Below are 27,663 nucleotides of genomic sequence, written 5' to 3'. Positions count from 1 at the left end.
ACCTTAATTCAATTTTAACAATTTTTTTTGTCCGGGAATATAATAAATAATTCATATGTTGGGAATAATTATGTATATAATTTTGTTTACAATTATGAAATGTTAACTATTGGAATCAGAGTACATTCCAACAATGAATCACCTGATAAATACTGAAATAATGCTTAAATGAGATATGTATAAACAACAAAATGCTACCTTTGGACTAGATGCATCCTTATAAATATGCATTCTGTTGCTCTTTTAACCCCATCCAGACTGGTATGTAATAGAACCCAGAAGAAGAGGAACAGAAATTTTAGATTTATTAATTTAGCTGTGGATGCAGAATTGTTCTCTACATTTTAATTGTCTACCCAGGTTCTGATACTGCATCCATCACCACGGTCTCCAAGCCCATTATATAATCTCAAGTACTTTGTTGAGATTTAGTTTTTTAAAATGACTTTGATGATGGAGCTGTTCTCATTTCTCCTGGGATACTATTCCAGAGTCTATTATCTTCCAGCCAGAAATCATGCAAGGCTTTGATAATCATGTTTGTGTTTTTTTAATAAGACCCCAATTTTTTTAATCATGCCCCGTGAAATGAAAAACTTCAATTAGTTTAGCACTCCAAGTGATTCTTGGTCATGACTCATACAATTATGAGCCCATACCATCACACACACAAGAAAGCAGAAGTAGCTGCAGAGGAGGGGAAAGGAAGGAGAAAGTTAGTGTTCCTTAAACTGGAGAGAAATTTTTTGGTTTTGGTTTGTTCCCTTCACTCCTCGGTTTCAAACATTTGAACAACAGAGCGATGAACTATCCTCCCACCATAAGAAAGCCACATACTACAAGGCTATGAACACATCTATAAAAGCTCAGTGGACTTGAGCATTTCCATTTTTCTATTATGCCAACACTACAATTACACCATATTTAATATACAAGATTTCCATACACTAACCTTAGTTCCCCAACTGGCCCCTCAGAGCAAATGTTGAACAGCCTAAAGCAGGCGTTGGCAACCTTTTGGAAGTGGTGTGCCGAGTCTTCATTTATTCACTCTGATTTAAGGTTTCATGTGCCAGTCATACATTTTAACGTTTTTAGAAGGTCTCTTTCTATAAGTCTATAATATATAACTAAACTATTGTTGTATGTAAAGTAAATAAGGTTTTTAAAATGTTTAAGAAGCTTCATTTAAAATTAAATTAAAATGCAGAGCCCCCCAGACCGGTGGCCAGGACCTGGGCAGCGTGAGTGCCACTTCAAATCAGCTCGCGTGCCGCCTTCGGCACACGTGCCATAGGTTGCCTGCCCTTGACCTAAAGCTTGTGTTTGTTTTCTGTGGTAGGGATCTTCCCTTTATAGCAATTCCTGGGCAGACGCAACCAGGTGAGGGCCTAATAGTGATAGGTTCCAATGAATCTGTACTGCCATGGACCAACTGTGGTGTGGTTTCTCTTGACACCCAGAGGCACAGGTCTCCTTACAGAGGATATGGGCCTCCATATCAGTGAGGTTTGGGGGCAACAGTCAGTCTGTTCTGCCACTTTCTCCAATGGAAGAACATGGGAGATAACGCTGAGCAGAACCTCAAGCAGATTTCTTCCCCCTTGGCCTCCCTGATGTGTCCTTTCCTAGAAAAGGAGAGGACTGAGGGGTTATTAGGCCAAGAAGTAGGAAAAATCATCTTATGAAACCAGTGCCTTTGGCTACCAAGATTCCAAATGTAAGTGCTTCAGAGAAAGAGAAGAAATATTAAGAAAGTTCTAAAACTTTCTTAAAAGGGACCTCAAATAACTTTTCCAGCCACACCTGTAAACTGGGGCGGAAGGATGGACTTATGGTTAAAACGCTGGATTAGCATACAATAGAGAAGATTTGGATTCGGTTCCTCGTTCTGCTACAGACTTTGTATATGACATAATGGCCAGATTCTCAAAGTGCTGAGCTCCCCGTGAGACCAATGAGAGCTGTTAAGTCTGAGCACTCTTGAAAATCTACTCGATTCACCAACTCTTTACTTCCTTTTCCCGCATCCTTTGTCTCTTTTCTATTTACACTGTATGCTCTTTGGGTCAGGGACTGTATTATTATGTGTTTGCGCAGCACCTAGCAAAATGGGATCATTACAATACAGTAGGGGTTATTGTAATACAAATAAATAATAATGGCATTATTCATGTGATAACACCTGGTAGAATCATGTGATAAATGCATTTATCATGCACCTTTGACTTCATCTCCCCACTAAGCCAATTTTTTCCTAAGACACATTGAGCAGCTTTCAGCAGCTGCTGTTATTTAATGAGGTGGGGAACCAGAAAAATGTTTCCTCTTCCTCTCCCCAAATGCAGAGCTGTTGGGTACCCAAATTGGGCAAAATTTAGTCCTGAACCAGCTACAGTTTCTCAGTAGATAAAAATGTTCAGACTATATAGTCAGTTGTCTTGTGGCCCTCAGCGGAAGAAATTGGTTTTTCTCTCATTAGAAGGAAAGATTTCCAGCTTCACAATGAACCTCAGCGTTTACTTCTAGCTCTGGAAGGACCTGACATGAGACATTTTCATGTCTCAGGAAAGTAACTGTTTCAAAATCTATTGTAGCCCATTTTAGAGGATTCTGTGGCTCTGCCTGAAACCTGAGTAGCTGGACTCACAATAACTGAGGCAAAATATAGTCCCAATAGTTTTTTTAAAATCTAAAATATTTTTTTTCCTGTCAAATATGTAGGCTCTTATTTGGAATGACCAACATAATTCACTTCTGTCTAGTTAGGTTTTTATAAGGATACCCATCATTATGGTCTCTTAATTGCTGTCCATGGAAAGTAAACACAAAATCACTCTCCACTTCTACTCCCGATAGCAGGAACACACTTAAAATTCAGATTTTGTGCAAAATACATATTAGATAAAGTATGAAGGTGAGGTTTAAGAGGGACAGCATGAGGGAGTTAGGTCAACAAGAGGGCTTTGCCTCTTGTAAAGTAATGTGACTATCCCAAACTCTTACCCACAAGAGTCTGAAGTTCTCTGGAATGACAGCAAGTGTGTGCATATATGTTAAAGAGTATGAATGATCTCAGAACAGGCATTCTTCCCTTGGTTGTATAGCCAACAAAAGCTAGGAGTAAAACGGATTAATAAAGACACTAAGTAATATTACAGATTCCTCTTAAACATTACAGGAGACACTGAAAATTAGAACAGACTTTGTATCAAAACCTTAATAGCAACACTTACAAGAACTTGAAGATTTAACATTTGGGGGGAAAACAAAAATACAGAACAACTGGACCAGTCTTTTAACTGGTCTCTTTTAATTGCTATGGCACTGCCAGTGATGAAGAGATCACTGCAGAAGCCCTGACTTGCCTTGCTGCTGCCATATGTAATAAATATCTCATTGCAACAGGCACAAGGAAAAAAGGAAATATCTGATGCCATAATTGAAGTTCCTTGGCATCTTTTTTTTTTAAATATAACAAGTCTCTATGTAATTATGAACATAGGTATTGCCATATCGATTCAGAACTGGGATCAATCTAATCCAGTATCTTGTCTCCGACAGTAGCGAATACTAAATGCTCCAGGAGAAAGTGCAAGAAACCTTGAAATAGGCAGATGCAGGAGAATCTGCTCTCCAGAAAAAAGTCTCATCCTAAATTAGATATTGTCTTAAACCCTGAAGTGTGAAGTTTTATGTCCCTTCCAAAACTTTTTTTTAGAATTATCTATTTTAACCAGGATATTTGTCCAGTTCCTCTCTGAATCTTACTAAATCCTTGGTCTTGATGACATCCTGTGGCAATGAGTTCCATAGTTTAATTATGCATTATGTCAAAAAAATTTCCTCTATGAGTTTAGAATTCTCTATCTTGTAATTTCATTGAAAGTCCCCTCATTCTTGTGTTATGAGAACAGGGAAAACAGACATTTTTGCTTTCTCTTGTGTGTGACATTCATTATTTTATATACCTATTGTTAATTGGTGATAAAACAAGTACTTGGAAGTACCAGAAGAATGGCCTCCCGCAAGAATCAGTATTGTCTCCAATGTTATTGAACTTCTATTCGAATGACCTGCCATATACTGGGTCTTGCAAGGTTGTTTAGGCAGATGACATATGCCTCGGCATTCAGTCACACTCCTTTGACATACTTGAGAGCATTCTGAATGCAGATATGGTGGCTATGGACAATAATCGTAATCGGTGGTGCATGATACCAAGTGGAAATAAGATTGTACCGAGCAACTTCCACTTACATCATGCACAAGCAGGCAGAGTGCTGAACATAATTCTCAATGGTCATCAAATAAAGCACGATTCACACCCAGTCTATCTAGGCATCACACTGGACAGAACTCTCACAGATCATGACCATCTTACAAAGATAGTGACTAAGGTCAAAGTGCAAAATAACCTGCTCGGAAAACTGGCTAGAACAACATGGGGCACCAACACCCAAACATTATGCACTTCAGCCTTGGCACTCTGTTATTCAACAGCAGAGTATTGCGCTCCAGTATGGGCTCGCTTGTCTCACACAAAGATCGACATACAACTTAATTCCACCTCACATTTTTTCAGGCACACTTAAATCATCTCCTCTACGATGGTGACCAGTTCTCTGCAGTAGTGCTTCACCCTGTGTTTGTAGAGAGGAAAGCGTAGCAAAGCTCATGATGAAATTGCATGTGTCACATCTACTATTAAAAAGACTTGTTTAATCCACCACATAATCATCTACCCTCATCACCAGTTGTGAATAAGTTTACCAGGTGAGGGATTTACAGTAGAGGCTACGTGGAGATCTTCATGGTCCGCAGAGAAAGTGACAAATAATTATCTTGTCTCAGACCCCACTCAACATCAACCTGGGATTGATTTACCAAGACAACAGTGGAGCCTTCTGAACCAGTTCCATACCAGATATAGAATTTGTGCTACAGCGGAATTTCGGTGGCATTTTAGAGACAGTCCTCTAGGTCAATGTGGTAGCCACAAACCATGACTCACATTGCTGAGGATGGCAAACTTCCTGGAGGTCTTCATGCCTTGAACATTGTTGATAAGAATGTTGTGGGGATTGGCTTGACCAGTTAGCATGATAATAATAAATTGTTTCCCTTCTTATTTGTCTCCTTTCTACAAAATAAACAAACAATCTCTTTTCATGTGAGTTTTCTATGCCCCTAATCATTTTTGTCTTCCTTCTTTGAGCCTCTCCAATTCTGCAATATCCCTTCTGAGATGGAATAACCAGTATTGTTCACGGTATCAAGAGGAGGTTGAATCACCGATTTATATTTAACTAACTTCTAAGGCTCTCAAATAAAAGAATACGATCAACAATCCTTAGAATCAGGGGCGGCTCTAGGCACCAGCAAAACAAGCTGGTGCCTAGGGCGGCAAAATTTAGGGGGCGTCCCCTGCTGCCGGGGGTGGGCGGCAGGCTGGGCCGGCGGACCTGCCGCAGTCATGCCTGCGGGAGGTCCACCGGAGCCCCGGGACGAGCGGACCTGCCGCAGGCATGACTGCGGAGGGGGCGCTCGTCCCGCGGCTCGGCTGGACCTCCCGCAGGAATGACTGCGGCAGCTCAAGCGGAGCCGCCGGACCCGCGAGCCGTCCGCAGCCGCGGGAGGTCCAGCCGAGCCACGCGGGACCAGCGGTCCCTCTGCAGTCATGCCCGCGGGAGGTCCGCTGCTCCCGCGGCTCCGGGGCGCCTCCCGCGCATGACTGCTTGGGGCAGCCAAAAAGCTAGAGCCGCCCCTGCTTAGAATGCCCCTGGGTTGATCCAAACTATCAAGACACAGTCAAACTAAGAACAGCCTATTAGGCAATTCTACTGTATATTTTAATTTCACAGTCAAGCGATATCTAGTGAGGTTAAGAAGAAACCCCTGTCACCGAATCACAACCCTGAATTCAACCCAAACACTTACCTTCCACAGAGAACTATGGAGGCAATCTACCACCAGCTGTTGGAAAAGAGATGGTGTCAAGAGACTTTTCTCCATACTACCTACCAAACAGCAGAAGAACTTTTCCTTTTCTCACTATCACCTTCCCCCCAGTCCATCTATTCCTGGCTACTGGGAGAGATCAATATTTCTGTCCTCCTCTATGCAAATATTCTGCCTGATACACTTAGGAGCCAGACTTGGGAGTGCAGCCCGTGGTACTATGGCTGGGTAGGAGCACCTGTGTGCTACCATACCAGTCCACTTCAGCCTCTTCCACTGTTGCTGGCAGAAATCAGTTGGAATGGAGAGCTTTGGAGCTAGAAAGTCTTGGGTCTCAATTCACGGAGGGGGGAGGAGAATGGTTTACCCCAACCAAGTTAAACATTTAAACTAGAGAGCGAAGGAAGGTCTGGATTGTGATAATGATAATGATGAACTGTTCCCTATTGGGAGGGAATAAGTAAGCCACTTATGAGACCTATATACTGGCAGAACAATGCTGCCCAGGTAAAGCAAGAGCAGCGTAAACACATGAAAAAGCTGTACAGCAGCCTGCAACTAGGTTAGCTAGACTAAAAACAGAGCGTTTGCATGGAACAGGAATAGAATTATCTGCCTGAAATATTAAAAAACAAAATATTTCCTTGATCAAAACTGCTATTCAGAATGCAAACAGCAATAAAAAAAATCTAGGATCTGTAGAGCAAAGACTACAGTAGGAAAAACCCAATTCATTTACCCATTTGCTTATATCATCTGCATCAAACTAGATTTCCTCCAACTCAAAAAAAACGATTGGTCTTCTCCTAAAATAAATGATTTCTTCTTTGAAAGACTTCAATTCTAGACATGTGCTTTCAAAGTTTCCCTTCCTCGGTCTTGATGTAGTCATTTTATACAAACTGAAGTGATGACAATTCAATCTGTATGCTGAAAGGTACCATCCCCTAACCACCTGAATATGAAATGCAACATGAAAGAGGTAAGATTATTTCTGTTATGATGGAACACATCAGTGTCACTACAGCCAAAAATATTTAATGGTGAAGTAAAAATTTGAAACAACATCTGTTTCAGTTCTTTATTGTATCTTGTTGTTTTGTAGAATGTCTGAAAGAGGAGCCTCTGTTTTTGTTTTTTAAACTACCAGGAGGTTATTGCATCTATATTTAATGCACAAAGAAAAATGCTATCTTGGATAGCAGGTACTTTCACCCTCTTTTGCAGGCATATTTGGAAGGATCTGAACAGTTATATCTCATGAAGTGATAACTCAAGCTGCAGCTCATCCTGCCCAAATATTTTTCCTGAGGTTTATCTTGATATATAATTTAAAAAACTAAAGAGCAAAAAAAACCCAAAACCCCTTTTTTTGGTTTTGCTTTGCAGAGTCTGCCTAGTTCTTACAGGAGTGGTATGTGATCATATGCAGAGGTGGTGAGTGGAGGATCCAAGAATCCTTCACACCACATAAGGTCCAAGCAGAGGTGGGCCATATCTGGACTAGGAAACATGTTATCTGGTTGTGTTCACCTTAGGTTCCTCACTAGGGCTGACCACAACCAGATAACATGTATTTAAATATGACTTGGTCTTTCTAGACTATGTGCAAAGCTCCATTGAAAATCATGTTAGCTAATGTTTGAGACACAACCTAACACATTTAACTATCTTCCTAGCCTAGACATGACTTTTCAGTCAATGCACTCAGAGAAGTTCAGGTTCTGCTTCATCCACAGTCCCATGGTACCTCAAAGGGAGTGAAGGGACAAAGCTGGGCCCTTAACCCTTCGTCCCCAACACTGACTCATAGAATGGGACTGACAAGAAGGGTGTAGCAGAGGGAGTGCTGCTCCTGGAGATCAGGGAGACATAGTGCACCTGGGCTCCTCCCAGAGAGTGCAGTTCTACACCAACCCCCAACAGACATGGTCTACAGAAGTCTCATATGTTTAACTAATCAGCCCCTACTCTGTTCCAGGGATTGAGATTCAGCTGCACATAGTTATTCTGAATCCATGGTAAGACTTCTCCCACAATAAAATAAAAATGAATAGCTTTATCTAGTCTAAATGAACTGGGGAAAATAAATGAATTGACCATGTACAGCCGATTTAGCTGCTGGATGCCCAAAGGAACACAGATTCCATGGACATGTCAGAGTATAGTACAATGGTGATGGGCACTGTGGAAAACCCTAAGACACAGAGAGAGAGAGAGAGAGAGCGCGCAAACAGGTATAGAGGAAAATCAGTCCCGTTCTTTCCAACTTCCACTGATGTAAATCAAATAACTCCGATGAAGTCAATGGAGGAGAAATCAGATCCCCCACCCTGCATTTATTTTTAAGGAAGGTAAAGATGCACCCCATGGGACTGCAGATCAAATACTTCCCAATTCATTAGGCAAGGTTGTGGTTCTCTCTGCCTTCTCTACATGGTACAAGTATTGTGCCATAATTGATTTACTACAGGGAGACAATCCATTGCGCTGTGCCTGAGAGTAGCCTGAAACAGCTCGAGCTAAATTGGCAGTTAGCCAGTGGTGTCAGCACAATGAAATTGGGGCAGTTCTGGAAGGCAGAAGTAGGGGTGAGCCAGAGTAGGGGTCAAGACCTTGTCAGTCAGGTAGTAGCTGTCACATCAGGCAGAAAAGCCAGAGTAACTGCTGCTGCAAGCTCAGAGAGATGCCCCATCATTGTCAGGGAAGTATAATTGTTGGGAGCTCTTGTCATATTGGTAAAGAAAAGGGATCTGAGTGTTTTTAGTGCCAGTTGCCTGTTATTCCTGCTGCCACTCTCGCCACCCAGAAGAGCAAAATCCAGGAAAAGAGTATATCTGAATAAGAGAAGTTTATTTCAAGACCAGAAATCCAAAGAAAAAGGCAGGAAAGATAGTTATGATTACCTTCGGAGTCCAGAGGCACTGACTGTCCAGCAGTTTTTTCTAAGCAATGCTTTAGGGTATGTTTGGGAAAGCCAGAAACACTACCTCATAATTAAAAGGAAATCACTAATTTAAACTACCACTCCCACTGTTTTTTCTTAGCATTCTCTTATACCATAAATGAACGAATGAATTATAGCAACCTAGCTTCTTATTTGTTCTGTGAGGAGCTATACCCAGCTATGCTACCTTTAGATAGTAAAATAATAAAGATGATTGAGTTATATAGAACAAATTCAAATAATAAATGTAATGGGAGAAAAACCCTCCCCCTGCTCCCTGCTGCCACCTACCCACACTAGTCAGCTTCTTTTTGTAGGCCCTCAAAGAACATCTCTGCAAATCACCCACTTCCTACTCCAACAAAAGTGTTCTAGTATGGACTGCAGTGCCCACACTGCAACAACCACGAACCTGTCTTGGAGGGTGAAGCCTGCCTATAGTCAGGGTGAGTCATTCCTCTCCTCCTAACATTCAGCAGTTCTCAGAAGTTTATTTTTCAATGTTCATATTTAAAAATATGAAAAGCTTCGGTGGACAGCTGAATGTTACAGGAAGGGTGGAAACTCATGCTAATAATATGCAGATTTCACTCTCCAAAGCTGTTCCATAGGGGTTACAATATAGCCAGGACTGTACATGCTAGAACATTTAGTCAAAGCAGCGAAGGAGGTAATTAGAGGGGACTGCTTCTCAGAGATTTAGACAAAAACTAAAACAAGTATTTGTTGAAATGCGCTCTAAATCCATTTATTTGGCCTTTCAGAAGCTAACACTTACATTGGGCATTTTGTATTAAACATTTTCTGCAGATCACTTAAATACTAGGAGTACAATAGAAGTGTCTGACAAATTTCTAATGCTTTTTAAATTCACAGTATTATGTAGTTACATTACTATTTGCTGGGTCCTACTACTATAACAGGCAGTTGAAGTTGAAGAAAGTCATATATTCCATTACACTACAGCAGTTGTGGATCATCCTATAAAGTTAATTAGATAAAACCTGATTGAGCTAAGCCCACCTTTGTACATCACTTGTTTTGCCTCATCCTCCTTTAGCCATATATTGTCTAACTCACCTTAATGAAATATTTACTTCTACATGTTCAATTTAAATGATTTTTTAAATTTCAAGTATTTACCCTGATATTACCACCTTTAATCACCTTGCATAATTTCGCTGTTATTATTATGCACCATTTTTGTATTGAATATACATGGCTGCATATAAACACTGCCCCATACTGTGGAACAAAATTTCATGTTACAATGAACTTATATATAAAGCAAATTTATATAGGGTTATTTATTTGCTTATTTTAAAGACAAAAATCCAGTTAATTAATATATACAAAATTGTTTATACTGCAACTTTACATAACACACCATAAGAGCTCCAAAATGAGCAAGTTTGGTCTAATAAATATAATTTCTCAATGTACTTTTATTTGATAGGCTATAAGGGTCTATCCTGTCACTTTATACTGCCATGTGAGTTTCTATCTTTTATAAGAACACAGAAAAATTATGTTCCAGCGTTAAAGTTCTATATATTCCTAGAAACAAAAAGAAGAAATGAGCCTCAGGGCTAAATTTTCATCCTTCCAGTACCCTTGCTTGATTTACTCCTTACCGAAATATTTTCCATAAGTATATTTATGCACCTCATACTTGATGCTACCTTTTATGGCTAGGTACGATGCGTGAGTGATTTTACATATCATGCATGCTATAACACTTAAGGTATTTTTAAATTTCGAACTTAATTACTTAGTCACAAAAAATGATCCTGTTTTTTGTTCATTAAACATAGCTTATTTTCCACTGTTCTAGAGTGTTGGTATATCAAACACCATAATAAGACAAATATGTTATTTGTGAAAATTGTAATCTATTAAATATTAGTGTGTAGGTCAGATATAGAGTCTGAAATATGTAGCTACATCATATACAACATAGTATACATATATTTGAAGATACAAGACTGACAAGATGGTCAAATAGAAAACATGACTCCAGTGGAGTCCTTCAATCAGATCCTGTGCAAAAACAATTTGTTTTTGGCAGAATCAATTTGCAAATTATTTGTTAACGGGCAACTGACATGCATTTTTTTTAAATGAGAGTAGAATCAGGCCTTTCAAACCACTGGGAATTTTACCATTGGCTTTAATAAGGGCAGGACCAAGCCATTATTAAGAATAAATTTTACAACAAAATATTTCAATAGCATTTTCTCTTATTTATCTGTCAAGACCAGCTATCTGAGTTATGCAAAATCTAAGGACATCACGCCCCACTTGAACTGATAGTATTCAGTGTTTTTAATGTAAAAAACTCTTACAAGATCACTAGACTCTTGAATGCAGACCTCAGAAAGTACAAGGATGATTTTATTCTCTTAATGTATCACTTTCTAGTACATATCTCAACTCAAGTTCCTTTACTTCACTCTCTGAGGAAGTAAATATGTTCTTCTGTGCTGCTGTGAAACAAAACTAAATACCCCTAAAAATGGTATCAGCATAATAAGAATAGAGCTTACTGAGGTCAGCATCATATATTTGAACTTGCGTGTTTAGCCTCAACCATAGTGATGTTGCATGGACCACTATCAGTGATGCAAAAAAAAAAATTTATGTTCACTAGCAAAGTTCTCCAGGTCATAACATAAAACAAGCAAATGACTTAACATCTCCTTGCACATCCCAGCATTCCCTACATAGCAGCAGTCACCAGCATACACTGTCATTACATTAAAAAATTGCTCACTAATGGGAGCAGTGACAACTAAGAGGTGCACTTAGCAGCACTGTTTGCAGGCTGCCCCCAATGCCTGTTTTTCTCTGGACTGTGTCCCAAAGGCTTCAAAGTGCACAAGAAAAATCTGCTCAGTGTTGTGAACTAAATCAAAGAGTATTTGCTGAAGATTCCTAAGGAGCTTCTGCCCTAATGTCATGGAAGGAAGAGTGAGCTTACCCAATACAACATTTGCTTTCCAAAGAAGATCAAAGCAACAGGAACAACAAATGCAAACATGAGAGAGAGAGAGAGAGAGAGAGAGAGAGAGAGAGAGGGGGGAAATAAGGACATCTCTTTAATGATCTCTGAACTCCTACACTAATTTAACCAGCCGCTATGCATATAATTGGACGAGAATATGAAAAGTAGAAAAGGTACACAAAAATAGACGGTCTGTGTCTATGCATAAATTGTATTTCATGTACATATAGCATTTGACAAGATATACTACTACAATTAAATCTGAAATACTGCTTGACCACAGCCTTGCAAAACCAGGCTGCATCTTTTCTTTGCAAATGGATAAATTAAGTCTGAATAGCACATTTATCCTTCCAAGTGTTTGAACATTACTTTTTTTTTGTTTGTTTTAAGTATTATAATAGGGACTGGCAGAACAGCTAGTTAAAAGTGAGCTGTTTTCATTATATAACCTTCTAAAAATCAAGAATTGTAACTCAGACATTTCAAGTTTGTTTTGGGCTACTAACTGACAGGTTCTTGGAAGGTCAATTTTACCCCTAAATTTTAAATGGTTTGGAACTTTTTATTTAAAGGTAGTTCACACACACTACATATATAAGAATTATTCCTGCTAGGAAAAATAACTGATTCTTCATAGCAAAGCTACGTTTCATAACATTCATTCTGCCTCAGCGCCCTACGCTGCAGGCTACGTGCACAGCATGGCTATTACACAGACTTTGTGTAGTAAGATTTGCATTGTAACTGTCACAGATCTGATACAATATCAACAGACTGGACTGAATGCCAGCTCCCGCTACAAGCGTCTTAGAAGGATAACAGTGTATATGTTTTTCCATTGACAATACAGTTTGTCTATTTTCTCCCCATCTGGTATCATAGCATACAGACTACAAGGAGATCCCAAGTGTTGAAAGAACCCTTCTATGTCCACACGTAAAAATAAAGAAGAAGGAGGGAGGAAAATCTTGAATTAATTAGGTTAAATCCATAATGTTTTTGTTAAGAATAGAAAAAGTAGGTCAGTCGTGTTTATATGAAAATAGGACCCAACTAAAATTTTGACAAGTATTTGCATTAGAGTTCTTCCTACTTAAGACTTGACCATTGTTTTTACCAATTGATTTTCTCTCTGCACTTAATTGCACAAAAATTAAATCTGATGCCATGTAAGCTGCAGACAATAGTACATTATCAATCTGTAAATGCCTTAAACTTCAGCAGACATGTATTCTGAGTCTGCACAGACCAATATTAGATTATGTCATGTATTTATTAACACATGAGTAATTAAGTGGATAACTAGGCAATACTTTTCAATTGATAACATAAGAATAGTTTATATCTTGTGTCCAATTTTCAAACCAACTTTCTGAGGCTCTTTTCCTCCCCAAATATTAGTATGGCCTGCAGAGTTGCCTTTAGGAGTGCCAGTCAAGTTCAGGCACAAAGGTAACTTAAGGCTTTTCCTGATATTTGTTTTGATGATGCAATGCAAAGGTTCCATCCCTCAAATATTACAGATATGTCTTAGACTTAGTGGGATTCAATGAAAATTGTATTTACTCTTAAAGAACAGGGACTCAATCTTGCTCCCATTTAAATCACTGGGATTTTGTCACAATTTCATTGAAAGGAGGATTAGGTGCTACAAATACACCTTGCTAAATCACTGCTGGTTGAAAGTAGCACTAGAATCACCAAAACTGTCTGAATATTTCATTTGGCTCCAGTTCTGGGGGCTGCTCCTGCTGCCATTGAAGTCAGCAGCAAAACTCCCGTTGACTTCATTGAGAAAAAGATCAGGGTTTTAGGAATCTCTGCATCTAAAGCCAAATCATGCTCCCCTCCCAACCCCCCACATGACAATAGTTCCACCAGAAACCAATGGGACTACTTAGGAAAATGAGGTTAGCAGGATTTAGTCAATGGCAAGGGATATCAATTTGATCTCAATACTGAAAATGCTAACAATATGTTCAGTTTTTCATATTTTGTTTCACAAAGCAGATCCTTAGATCTTATTTGTAGCAAGTTTTTTTTTTTAACATAAAAATCTGGCAAGAAGAAATGAAGCGCACATTTCATTTAGTGTCTGGATTACAGATTCTTATTAAACAAACCAGAGCTCATTATAAAATCAATATCAACTTAACCACCATGCCCCCAAGAGAAATGGCAAAAAAGGTCACTCCAAGAAATTCAAACAATTTTCCTGCTGGAAGGGCACGATTTTAATTACAGATACTATTAATTAGAACTGTCACTGGGAAGACTATCCTGTTAATTATCACAAATTCAGTTTCAAGTCAGATTTTATAACCTGGAGGGCTTTTAGAAATACTAAGAATTATTTTATTAGTGTTTAAGTGAAGAAAAAAAGATTGCCTAACTATTTTGAAGTCAATAGCAGGTTCCCTATTTTAAAACCTCTGCTCCTCCAAAACAAACCCCACAACTTACATTGACAAGGTCTTCTTGACTACAGGCAACAAAACTACTTTAGCAATGTCCATACTTTGTCTTGGAGGACATGGCTTCGCTTCACTGATAAGCGCTAGCTTGCAGGCTCACTCTCTCCCCCCTTGATAAACCCGGACTTTGTACTAAAGTTTAAAGGTTTTTCTTTCAGAATTAGATTTTCTCCCCTTCCTTAGAACTAAAGGTGAAGCCATTCCATTGAAATGCTAATAGCTATGTATGTGTTTGAATTCACTAGTTCTTTATTGAAGAATTCTCTGGACTGCTTCCCACCTCTCTACACAGGAGGAAATCATCTTCAACATGATTACTGAAAGACTTCAGAACTTTTGAATGAATTTATCTCTTTTAAAGACTTTTAGTCTCAAACTTCCAGCTATTGTAATTTACCAGAATATAGAAAGAGCACTGCTTAATCTTCAGTAGAACAGGAACGGAAAAATAAATGCAAGTAGCTTTAATTCAAAAGCACCAAGTAGAATATATTTCATTTTTTCAAGTGCAGTGAATTAACAGTAAGGCAATAATATCTATATAAAAGAGCATTCCAAATGTTTGGGGGCACCAGACATGTAGTTGCAGGCAATAACACCTACATTTTCAGATAGATAACTAACCAGGAACTAAACACTGATTATCCTAAAGAAACCTCAAAACTAAGCAGTTGTCTCTTAGCCAAACGCTTCAGAACCTGCACGCTCAATATTCCCATTGACTTCTGATTTATTTCAGAAGATTTGCCTGAAATATCATTGTGTTACTTGGCACACATCTGCTTCTATTATGCTCATAGAAACAGTCCTGGGTTTACCTCCCCATCTATCAGCATTATATTTCACTTTATCTGAATAACGGCAGAAGGTGGCAACAGATCGGGTCAAAGGCTCCTTTCATATCAGACCCTGAAGAAGTCGATGATTCAAAGAGAGAGACATCTTCTGATAACTAACAGTGTAAGCCATTCCTCAGACCCGGTGAAGAGTTTGGCTCTGAACAAGGCGAGGGAGGGGGGGAGCGCGTTGTTTTTTCGGAGAGTTCCAATGGCGACTATTTTATGTTTCTAATTAGACGCACGTGTCCAGCAACTGCAAGAATTGGCTAAATTAATAGCCTGCAGTGAAAAGCGGTTACAGTGTGTCTGCGGGGATATTACTACGGACGCTCCGAGCCAGCATTGTAAAAAAACAAAACCACCTCCTCAACTATGAATAACTGATCTCTCTCTCTCTTGGGGCTGATAAATAATCTGTTTAAGTGTGTGTGTGTGTGGGGGGAAATAAAAAGCAAGGGCTGGAGGCACAGCCCGGCCTTACCTGGTAAGCAGCAGTGGCATCTGAGCTGGTGTCAGTGCCCAAGGCGGACAGCTTCTCTTTCAGCCTGTGATGAGACTGATGGCGGAGGCAGTAGAGGACCCCAGAAGCAACGAGGACTCCAATAATGCAGGCAATGGAGAGAAGGGTGAGGATGATGAATTTGGTGGAATCGTCATCTTCCGTGGCATGGTGAGGGAGAAGCTTCAGTTTGCTTTTCTGTTGGAGAGAAAGAAGCAACGACTCAGCATTTGCTATAGAAACTTCAGAGACACGGAACTTGCCACTGGAGGGAGGGAAAAAACACTTTTAGCTCTGTGGGTTTACAATGATGCCAGGAAAACCACCACATGGCCACAGATGCAAAGTTTCAATCAAGCACCAACCACGCCAGGATGGAGGGAACCGGGCTCAGCAGAAACCAACGTGACCCACAAAGATGGAAGCATTATTTTTGGCGTGTTAATGTTAAGACCAAAAATAAAAAGGAGATTACATCCCTGTCTCCCGTACCTTGTCTCATAACTCTGTAAACATTTGCATAGCTAATGGACTGAGAAAACGTCTTGCGAGCCTACCACAGGGTAGTCAGAAAAAATATTCCCAACAATAATCACTTCATGTCTGCAACAGTTGTCTGAATCATAGATGGCTTTCTTTCTGTTTTTGTTTGTTTGTAGTTAACCTGGGAGAAGAAATCCCTCCAATTAAATGACCAGTCATCCTGAAAACTGTTCGGCTTGCTTTTAAAATAATAGTGGTCACAACCAGTTCTGAGTCCCACAAATCACCAACAGATATTTTAATTTTTATTTGTTGTTACTGTATATGGGGTAGGGTCGTTATAAACAAAGATCCATTTTTTCCCTCTAGAGTGAAAAACAAAACTACAGAACAAAAAGTAGGTGCCTTCACTATGTCTTCTGTAGAAGAAAAAAAAAAAAGTAACAATTCCAAAGTCCTCCAGATTTTTTTTTTTGGAAGCAATAGGAGAGAATCCTTCTGGTGCATTTCACTTGTCTCCATGTGCTAAAAAGTTGTACAATAATTTCCCCTCATTAGCTTCATTATAAGCTATATTAGTAACAATTAAAAAACGCAACATGAAAATGAAAAGACCAGGCACGCAAATTGCAGCAAGACTCATTTGGCCAGCATTCCCCTTTTCACAATTACCAGGGAAATGAATTGAAAAGCACGCCCCTGCCTCAGTCCTGGTTGCTACAAGATGAGAACAATTAGCAAACTCCTTTCCACCACCTAATTTCGCGTGGTAACAAAATGGATTTTTCCCCATGAATGCCTAGCCGGCCTATTCATTATCTCTCCTCTATTAGTAATTTTCTGCTCCGTATTCAGATAGCCAGCTCTTAATTTCCTCCTGTCTTGCAGTGTACACAGTGGCTCTTATGTCAGGCCCGGTCCATTTTTATCTTGTAATCATAAAGGCCACCAAAGCAATTATCGCTGGTCTTGACTGTAAAAGCTTGTCATTAATTAGCCTCCTTGCCTTCACAGTGCCGCGGATTAGCTGGAGCTGGGGCTGAGTTAATGGAAATGCAGGTTCAATAAGACTCCCAGATTTTCTTGCCTGGCTGCGCTGAGCAGAGGAGGATTGTTAGGTCCGTAAGCCCCGGGAGGTGGAGTGAGGGGGGTGGGAGCAGGAGCGGGGATGAGCACACAGCCGGGTTGCAGTGCGTGTGCGGCTGCAAATCCCCCTCCCGCCAGCAGCGCTTTCACTGCGCGGCGGGTGCCGGCTTTCGCTCCCTCCGCTCCCGCCCGGCCGCAGCTGCTTCCTTCCCGGGAGAAGTCACTCCCGCGCCGGCCCCGCTGCCGGCCCCTCCTCCAGCCCAGCGGCGGCTCGGCACCGGCCTGCAGCGAGCCCAGCCTCGGTGCTGGGGGGCCGCAGCCGCGCGCTCCTCCTGCTCCTCCAGCGCCTGATCCGCCGAGCGCGGCACCTGCTAGTGCTTCTCCACAGCGCCCAGCGCGGGGTCCCGCCCCTCCCCTGAGCCGCCGCCAGCCCGGCTCCCCGCGCGGCCTGGCTGCGCCAGCCGGAACCTCCCGCCCCAGGCGGCCTCTCCCCTGCCGCGCTCGGGCCACCTCTCCCCGCTCCGGCGGGAGACGCGTCTCTGCCCCCGGCTTCGCGCAGGGGGCTCGCGGAGAGGAACGAGCCCCGGGTGGCGACAGGGGAGGGCAGCTCCAGGCCGAGGGACCCGATGCCCGCTCCGGGCGCTGGGAGTGAAAGGCTTCTCCGCCCTGCCCGGAGCATGCCGGCCGGCCAGCGGGGGAGAGGTCGGGCTGGGCAGCCCCCGGGCACGTTCCCGGGCGGGCCAGCCCGCCGCTCGTGCGCTACGGGCCAGCGACCTGCCGCGCCGCGCACTTTCACCTCCCGTCACACAGCGAGCTGGTTTTCCAGGCGGCCCGGCCCTCAGCAAGGCTCGGGGCTCCGTGCAACGGCCACCGGAGTGCAACAGCCCCGGCAGCGCACCCCGCCAGCCCCGGGCCCGCCAGCGCCCCAGCCGTGCGCTCTCCAGCAAGGGGCCACCTGCCAACTCTCGACTCTTCCCCCAAGAGAAACTCTGGCCAGCCAATGCCACCGTCTTAAACGGCGGCGTGAGGAGCGCGCCCCGCACAGCGCAGCATCCAGGGACACGCAACGGCCAGGTCCCTTCTCTGCCCACGGCAGAATCGGTCCCTACAGCTTGTTTGCCAATGCCCTGTCCAATTAGTTGTAAAAGTCTCGGCTGTGTGCAGACGCACAGATCAGCCTGGCTACGTAGCCACTTAAAGGGACACCACCAACAAATCTAGTCGGTTAAGAAAAAAAGAGTTAAAAGCACTTTCAGACACTGCCCTGAAGCCCCGTCAGTTTCTGTGGTTTCATGGTCACATTTTTAAACGATCTTCTCTCCTCCGTTGCTGTGTGAAAGAGCCCCGCCCCAAACAACAGGGGAAAGGACTATACGGGAGAAAGATGAAAATAACCAGGTAAGGTGCTGTCAAATGGCGTAAGTAAACAAACTCAGAAGATGGACAGAAATATCTGTCCCTTTTCTGCCTTTCTATGTAAAGGTGAAAAACAACGGACACCTTTAAAAAACAGTCGTCTTTGTTTGTAATTGTTAATTTTGTATATTGGAGTAACACATTTCTAGCCCGCTCTGTGGGTCTGCGGATTTAGTTTTCAAATGCTCTGCTAATTTCCATTAAAATAAGCCAGGGCTTGAAATCAAACGGAAGAGTACACTATACCTGCGCCAAGGCATGTCTTTCAAATATGCACGGAGATTTCTCTACTAGAAGCATGAACAAGGCACAAGGGCTATGTATGCTTCTAAAGAATCACATTGGTGAATATCATTTCAAAGCGGATGATGTAAAACCTCCTCGGTATCAGTTGGGACGGATCCAATTACACGGCACTGGCCCATCTGAAATATTCTGCAATTAAAGGGGTCAAATAAAAATCACAGGAACCTCGAGGCTTTAAGAAACCTGGCCATACTGATCCTTTCCACCGGGGAGTCTTGCTTAAAAATGCAGGCGTCGCTGTTGTCCATTTACTTGGATTTGGGGGTGGGATGGAAGCGTCCATTACTCTGTCATAATTTCTATCTACTTAAATTCCTTAAGCGTCACCTCTCGGGCGGCTCCTTAAAGGAGAAAGTCATTGAGCCAAATCTTGCTCGCCTTTCCCACACGAGTAATGCCTTGATTTCAAGGGGGGCTATTCTCCTAGGGCGAGAACGAGATTTGGTCCAGCGCTGCTTCTCCCCAGTCACCTCAATGCCAACGTTTCTCCTTTCGGTATGTTGCAGTTCCGGCTGGCATTGCTTTAACCCCGAGAGACCTGGGCTTTGCTCTCTCTCCTGCGGTCGCTGTTCTCCCCAGAAACTAACGCGAACAAGAGCTACAACGCGGGAGAGCAGAGATGCAGACACCGCTTTCGCTGCAATGTTCCCATCCAAACACCCGACGGTCACCAGGCTCTAAATGCCCGATCTCGCTCACCCTGAAGTCACTTGCTGCTCCCCTATTGGGAGCATGAGTGGCCCCCGGATTATCCGAAAAATTAAGTTTATAGCATTGAAAGTGAGAGAGCCCAAACTCCTCGATCCGGAGCGCGGTGTAGCACGGGGGAGGGGAGGGAGAGCCACTGGCTGGCTGTTGGAGAGGCAAGTGCTGTTAGACACCATCCTTTAGCCATCCTTCACAATAAGGAGTGAGCGTCACTACAACGCAGACTGTTGGAGACGACACACGGGCCTAGCAGAATTAGAAGGTTTACCAACTTTGAAGTTTAAAAGGCGCTAAAGTGAAATCGCATATACAAGGAAAGGAAAGAATGAGCTGAGTCGGGCCATCCCTTTACAAACTAAACTAATAAGCTCAGGGAGAGCTTCGTTTCCAAACTGATGGCAGGACGAGGCCCAATATTAGCAAGTTCTTGTCTTAAGAACACTTAACTAATCGTCTGCTGCTAGGTTTGCTTTTCTAGCAGCATGGCTCTGCAAAGGACACCAATTCATATTTAGTGATTTCTTAAAAATATACAAATAAATGATTTCTGATCCCCAGACAATGTGACTCGGTAAAATAAGTGCAAGTTGTCTTTTTTGCTTTGTGAGTTTTCTGACTAAAGGTTCAGTTATAAAATGATGATCCTGAATTTGACTCCATCTCATACCCTCCCACCAACTCAGCTCCCATCAGCCAGGAACTTAGAATTTCCCAGTTTGACTAAACCCCTGGATTTTTCTCTGTGATTCTGCAACCAGGCCTCAGCCCGGAACAGAACGTCTTGTCAGTCTTGACTTCAAATTGAAAGAAAAAATATTTAAATATTTATGAATTTGACATTTACAGTCGGATGTCCTTTAAAGCAGGACACCTCTCTCCCTCGGCCAGTTCACTTTACTATGGCCTATGTGCTGTGGGGGGTGAGGAGGAGGGAAAACAATGGCTGTTTCATAACAAGAAAACCAAATAAATGCTCTTTTCTTCCAAGGCTTAACAAATCAACTGATTATAGAGGTTAGCCATCATTAAATAAATATTAATCCCAGACACATGTAACTATGGATTATCAGAAGAATCTATATAACTGGAGTACACAGGATATTACTTCTGAAAGATTTTTCTCCTTGGAAAATATTGTAATATTATAGAATCAGTGGTATATGAAAACAACTGATGGTTTAGGAAGTTAGTTTAAATACGAGCATTTTTGAGATTATATCCACTGTACTCATGCTTTTCAATGGTTATGGTCCATGCTTTAAATGCTATAAAAGCAGGTATGCATTTTGTCTTAGAACAACATTAGTCCTACTATTTAGATTTAAATCAAAAATATTTTAACGGCATCATTTGTATAGGCTTTTCTAAGAGAGAAAAAAGGCACTTAGGACCTGAACATTTGTGAATTTTTTTTTGCTGGTAAACTCACTGGATTATCCACCACACACTTGATATACATTCAAAAATGTACAGGCATATTTAAAAGTCACACTGCTATACAACACTAACATAATCAAAAAACAACATATTACTCTATTATCTAAGGATGCAGCCGGATAGTTATTTGTATCTGTAAGTCTTTATATTTCAAACACAGCGAATGTTTGTAAATATTTAATGTACAGTTTCATGTACATAAGTTCCCATGCCTATGTTTGGAATGTGGGGGAAACGCTCTGAAGCGACAGAGTATGGCTCATACCTGGTGATGTAAACCTTCCAGATATAGCAACACCATTATAATTTATTTATCTATTGCTTCAGGGTAGAAGGCCAGATTGTGAGGTCCTTACTTGACCAAAACTCTCACTGAAGTTAATGGGATTTTTGTTCTAATTAAAGACGACAGAATTTGGGCTACAGCTTGCCAATCTCAAAAGTTATTTCTAGGTTGAGATAATACCTATTAGTCTGCCAATTATTCTGTTTTTCTGATAGTTTGAAAGAAAAGTATTCATTAACATTCATTTTACAAAAATATAACATACTATATATTTCCTGGAAAACTCTGAATTCTTTAGATGAAGTCTTTAAAATTTGAGCGTTGCGTCTAGGTTATATATTAAACAATTCATTTCTGAGCATAAATAAAAATGAAAAACAAACTACTTCATAAGCAAGGGCAACTTTAGAATATGATTTGTCTTAAAATATTACAAAGTTAAAAATTTCAGTGCTGTTTTTAATTTGGAATTCACTACAGAATCTAATAAATGAGAGAAGTGAGGTGGAAATAATCACGTATTAATTCTCTGCATTACAAAATCTTTTCAGGAGCTATTATCAGAGCAAGAGGCATTGTGGTTTGGATTCAGGGTGGGAGAAATCCTTTGTGCAACTGAAAGCTATTGTTCCTCTGTGCAGATGAAATTGTACTTGCAAATCTGCCATTCGTGGAGGGGGGGGGGAGGCAAGGTGCTTTGGCAGAAGAAAAGAATTATCCAAGAAAATAATTATTCTTAACAATAAACTTTCCTGAAATCAAATTTAGGTTCAGCGGTTTCAAGAAAGGATCTGTTGCTAAGATTTTCAGGAACTGACATTAAAATAAAACAGACAATTAGAGATTTTTTATTTATCATCTTTTTAATACTGGCAACATAATGAGGGAGAATGTCTGTTGGTTCAAAGAAATCTGAAATTCAGAACTGATTTTTAGTAAATTCCCCATTTAAGCTGGTTGGGGTGCAGTTTGAGAAACGTGTTAAGTTTTGCTAAGTAGAAGAAAACAGAGATGAACAACTCTACAACAGGACAAACATGGCGACCCTCCTAAAAATATACTTGCAGGAAATTTTCACAAGATATTTGACTTCAATAAAAACAAGACTCAACACCACCACCACAAAGGATAACGATTCTCTTTCCTCTTTTTTGTTGACTCTTGCTTGTCCCATTTACACTTGCACTCAGAAGCAGTTAAATCAGAATAGCAGGGCCTGATGGTTTACATTTTCCATGCACACAGTGTTGTTTACTTTGGATACCACAACTCAAAGCTCTATAATAGACTGTATTTGTTGGTGTTTTAAGGTACTCTTCTTCAGTGTTGGCAAGAGATTTGTAGATAAAGACTCAGCTCTCCTCTCATCCGACCCTCCCCTCTACCACTCCTCTAAAAAGTCCTACTTGCTGCTAGGATATTGCTTTAACATCACTTTCAGCAGATGTCAGTTCATCACCTGAAACGGGGTCAATTTAACGCTTTGACTTGGGGGACTGAGATCGGATGGGAAGGTACTTTTTTCTTCTTTTAGGCTCTACATAGGAGTCGGAAAGATTAGACAAAATCGACAAACACAAAAGGCAGATGGATTTCTGGGAACTCCAGCTTATTCAAATCACTGAGAAAGGTCACTGCAAAGACCACAGATCTATTCATTTGAAGGGGCACAATGATCCTTCCTCAACCTTCAACACCACAAAGCACTCTGGAGCTTCTCTATACCTTTTAGTGGGATTAATATCCCGAACAATGACTGAATAAAATCAAGAATTCCGCGAGTTCAAAGATCCCTTGATCAATGGCAGATACTTTCCTCTCCTTTCTTAAAGGCAATACACAGAAGTGAAGTTTTTGGTTAGATTTAAAAACACACACTGTAGTTTGTATTCTACTATGCAATGTGATGCTATTTTAATGTAAGAGATGTCAAAATACCCAAAATAAGTTTGTGGAATGGAAGACACAGTGTTGAGAAAGGTGAAATTTGGAGAGCTTCAATATTTGCTTTAAGTGAGTGACACAAAAACTGCAACAGAGTTTAGGCGTTGTTGAAGTAAGAAGTGACTAGAATGTTGTAAAGATAACCAGGAAATTGAACGGAATACATGTTTGTATAGAATGTGCCTATACAAGATACTATGATTTGCACACTTTGTCTCAGAGATTCCAACAATGTAAATAACGAAGAGGAAGTGAAAGAAGTGGGAAACCATAAAGGAAAGAGGAATGGGTCCAAACTTTAGTCCCCATTCTATAAGGACTCGACTAACTAAGAAGCAAATGGGAAAAGACAGAAGCACTGGGTGCAGTGACTGGAAAATTTAACTCCCCTCCTTGTGCTTTCCACACAGAGTAGAACAGATAAATACAGGGATTTATGCAATATGTCCCAGGTAGGGTTGTCAGAGCCAGAACCAAAAGGATGCTCAGCCATAGCTGAACTCAATACAATATGTTCAACAAGAACATAAGAAGAAATCTCAGACTTTGCCAACGCTGAACTAATGCTGATTTTTAAGGCATCTAATTTAGGAATTAAATGGAATGCCTCTTTTGAATGTCAACAGGAGATACTGTCTATGGATCCCACACTGTCAATATACAGGGCGCCGTTGGAATAATTTTATTGTGGCAATGGCCCATCCCACAAGGTATCAGGTAACCATATATAGTTTTAGATGACAAAAATAAAAATGAAAATCTACAACAAAAAGATCTGAGACCAACTGAACATCCGATCCATTGCTGCACGATTTGCAGCAACTTTTGGTTCTATTAGCTATAGATTTGAAAAGCATTCCATTCATTTTCAAAAAAAGGCTTTCCTCGATTTTTGACACAAAGAGAGAGGCACAAACTTGAAGTGGTTAATGTAAGGAGCAGGAATGGAAAGTAAGTGTCCTTCATCCAATAGGCTCTGAGAGAGTGGTGCTGGTGGTGGGGGAGGAAGGCAGCCAACAAATCGGAGTGGTCACCCTTCCAAACTCTCCAATTTAACTGCAAACACGCTCAACCAGAAAACCCAAATGGAGAAGAGGAAAAGACCTCTTGACAAGGGAGGGGGGTAAAGGATTTTAAACAATGAGCAAACAGAGTAGACGGCAAAGTCGCAGCATCCACTCTTTTTTTCTTTTAACTTTCGAGCTCTTAAAAATATCACACAGAAACAATACGTGTCACAAGGACGAATCACGTACCCTGCCGTGCTACAGTTACAGAAAGTGGCTTTCAGCCTGCGGTAAAACCCCGCCGCGGCACTGCCCTTTGCCACCCTACCCCAGTAACTGGCTGGGTTGTAGCCGAGCGAGGAACTCAAACAGGGCTCTGGCCGGCCGTCCCAATCAGGCAGGCAGCTTGCAGCACAGCTCCCAGCCTGTTTCCAGACCCGGAGCCAACGGCGTCTATCGGTTTGGATAAAAAGAGGTTCCCCTCCCGGTCCCCCCTCCACAAACACTAACCACACACATAAACCCCCCGACCACCTCAGGTTCAGCCCAAGCCCGGGCAGCTTTCGCCCAGGGATAGCTCAGACTGTCTTTTACCTGATGCCATTGTGCGCTCGGGGCTGGAGAAGGCTGCGGAGGGCTCCTGTCCTGGAGGGCTAACGCGCACCACCCGGGCGAGCAATCCTTCTTCTTTGCCAAACTTCTCCATCTCCCCCCACCCCCTCCTCACCAGACACAAAGGCTCGCGGAGAGCCGGGCTCGCCGCTGTGCCAGGGCGGCTCGGCTGCAGCCTGCCCCAGCCCCCACGAGCGGCAGGCGGTGGAGGAGGACGGGCGCTGTGGCTGTCCCCGCGGAGCTGTCCATCACCGTAGGGCGCTAGGCGTGTGCGAGAGATTCCGGAGCGCCCGGGCTCTGCCCCTCCTTATATTCGCCCGCTCGCAGCCCCTGTCGGCTGCAGCACATGGCCCATCCACCGGTTACTATAGCGATGCCTCCTCTCCACATGTTGCTGACAGCAATTGGCTAAGGAGGCCTGGGCCGTTAATAAACCCTTCGCCGGAGTGAGACTATGAATGGACATTGGCTTTGTCACTCATTTGTAAAGCTGCTTGGGGTTTCTGCTCCCCCCCCGCAATATTTTTTGTGCCACTCTTGCAAGATGGAAGCGGAGGGGAGAACAATGAGGGAGCAACCAAAAAAAAAAATTAACGCCAAGGAAAAACTAAAGATCATTTGCATGAAAATAACGCAAAGAAATTTGCATCGTCTCCTCTTGCAAAGACTTTTCCCTGGGGACCCCCCCACTAAATAATAAAATAATAATAACTGTTATTTAATAATTAATAAAGCACAACCACAAACAAAAAGAAATTCACTCAAACTTGGGTTGTATAAGGTCGTCCCAATATGATGCATCTAAATATTTTGCATTAAAAAGATAGCTTTAGTAAACTGTAACACTTAAAAAAATCTTAGTTTATCATGAATTTTAAGCTTAGGCTTCTCCCCACTTTAGCAAAACTGTTTGGACAAATAACTCTAGGGCCAGTGTGTTTGTAGAACTTGTACCTAATAAAACATGAATTATTATATTATTTATAATAATATAAAGGCACTTCATTATTCATAACCAGAGATGAGAGCCCTCTTGTGCTAGGGGCTGTACAAACACGCAGTAAAAGGGCATTGTAGAAAGGACAAAGGACATTGTTTAGAGAACTATTAACTTATTTGTTCACTCAGTACTCTGCCAACTTGGCTAGTTAACTGTTTTTTGGGAGGTATCCAAAAGCATAAAAAATGACACTCCCCAAATGTTACTGGCCTAACCTCCACTCCAGTAGGCTTAGTAGGGAGACGCCTAGGTTAAACTGAACATCTGTTTGCAGAGTGCGCTTGAAAGCCCCACAGCTGCAGCAAACAGGAGAAGAAAGAAGCTCGGGGAAAAGGGGATCTTGTCAGATGCAGCTGACAAGTCTTTGGGAGGCCTCTTTAGTCTCTCCTGCTCTCGAAACCCGAAGGTCCCCTCCCGCCTCCCCTCCTCCATTGTTTCCCCCCTTGCTACGACAGCTGGAGATGGCAGGCCCAAGCAGGGCCAAGCGAGTCCTTCCCTAACGACCCCTCCTCTCCCCCTTTCGTGGGGCCCCCAGCTGCAGGAGGAGGCAGCCGGGCCTCGTCCCTACGGTACCGCCCCTGTAGCGCTGCCTTCTCCCGTGGTGGACCCAGCTGCAGAGGCCAGAGACCCGCCTGCTACGCACAGCCCCACCGAGAGGCTCCTTTCGCTGCGCCTCCCCAGCCAGAGGGAAGCACATCCTGAGCTTTCCCCACTTCCTTCACCGTCACAAATCTCTGCCCTGAGTTCTTCCAATGAAACCGTCGCAGGATTCTCCCCACAGCCCCAGCCCCCCGAGGCCAGCCGCGTAGAGCGGATTCGGGATGTGGGGTCGGGTGCTCCCGCGCCCAGCTACGCTTCGCGGGGGGTGGGGGGCGAGCAAGGAGGGTTCCCACCGGGACAGTCTGAGCGAGGCTGTGTGTGTCTCACTGAAACAGACAAACCCTTCCCCGCCCGAGAGAGGGTTTCCATTACTCGGGAACGGGGAGCCAGGGCGATTGAGCTGTCCCCGGCCTCCCCCCCGTCACACTGGGCAGCTGTGCGGAGCCGAACTCACAAGCACCAATATCTGTTCCTCAGCACAAATGCCCCCCCCACACACGTGTGTTCACACACATGAATATATACACACCCCGCACTCTGAAGCCAGCACGGGCTCCCCGCGCCCCCCTCCCCACCCAGGCGCCGTGGAAACGCGAGTCGCTCCGCTTCTCTCGGCGGCACGTGGGGCTGAGGCGGCGATGACGCCACCAGCAGCGGGGGGGGGGGGGAGGAGAACAGGAAGGCGATGATGCCGCTCGGAACGAGCTCCCCTAGCAACGGGGGCCGGTTCGCCCCGCCCCGCCCCGCCCCGCCGCCGGGAAGAGCGGGGCGCTGGGGGGCGGGGCCCTGCACGGGGAGGGGGTCACGCCTCGGTGCCCTGCCGGGGGAGAGCGACCGCCTCGGAGGGAGCCGGGCCAGGATCGCTCAAGCCTCCCGCCCGGGCCGAGGCAGCTAGGCTGGGGGGTCCCGGCCGCCCTGCTCAGGCGGAGGAGGGAGGTCAGGTCAGAGGCAGCGCAGCTCGGGGCATCGCTGCCTCGCTCCGGGGAGCTGCGCCGGGAAGCCCCCGCCTGGCTTCCCCGGCACTTTGCAGGGCTGTGTCCACACAGCCCCA

The 27,663-nt window shown here is 43.0% G+C and overlaps 1 protein-coding gene across 2 annotated transcripts in view; it reads right to left on the bottom strand.

Annotated features, from left to right (window-relative positions):
* The window catches only part of PTPRN2 (protein tyrosine phosphatase receptor type N2), a 954,782-nt gene that overhangs the window by 102,329 nt on the left and 824,790 nt on the right, over positions 1-27,663 (bottom strand). For both annotated transcript variants that reach the window (XM_045004717.1, XM_045004718.1), the window contains one exon: positions 15,710-15,925. In XM_045004717.1, the coding sequence (XP_044860652.1) occupies positions 15,710-15,925 (216 nt within the window). The remainder of the gene's footprint in view (positions 1-15,709; positions 15,926-27,663) is intronic.

This window comes from Mauremys mutica, chromosome 2 (genome assembly GCF_020497125.1).
Source record: "Mauremys mutica isolate MM-2020 ecotype Southern chromosome 2, ASM2049712v1, whole genome shotgun sequence".
Lineage (NCBI taxonomy): Eukaryota > Metazoa > Chordata > Testudines > Geoemydidae > Mauremys > Mauremys mutica.
This window is presented reverse-complemented; position numbering and strand designations above follow the sequence as displayed.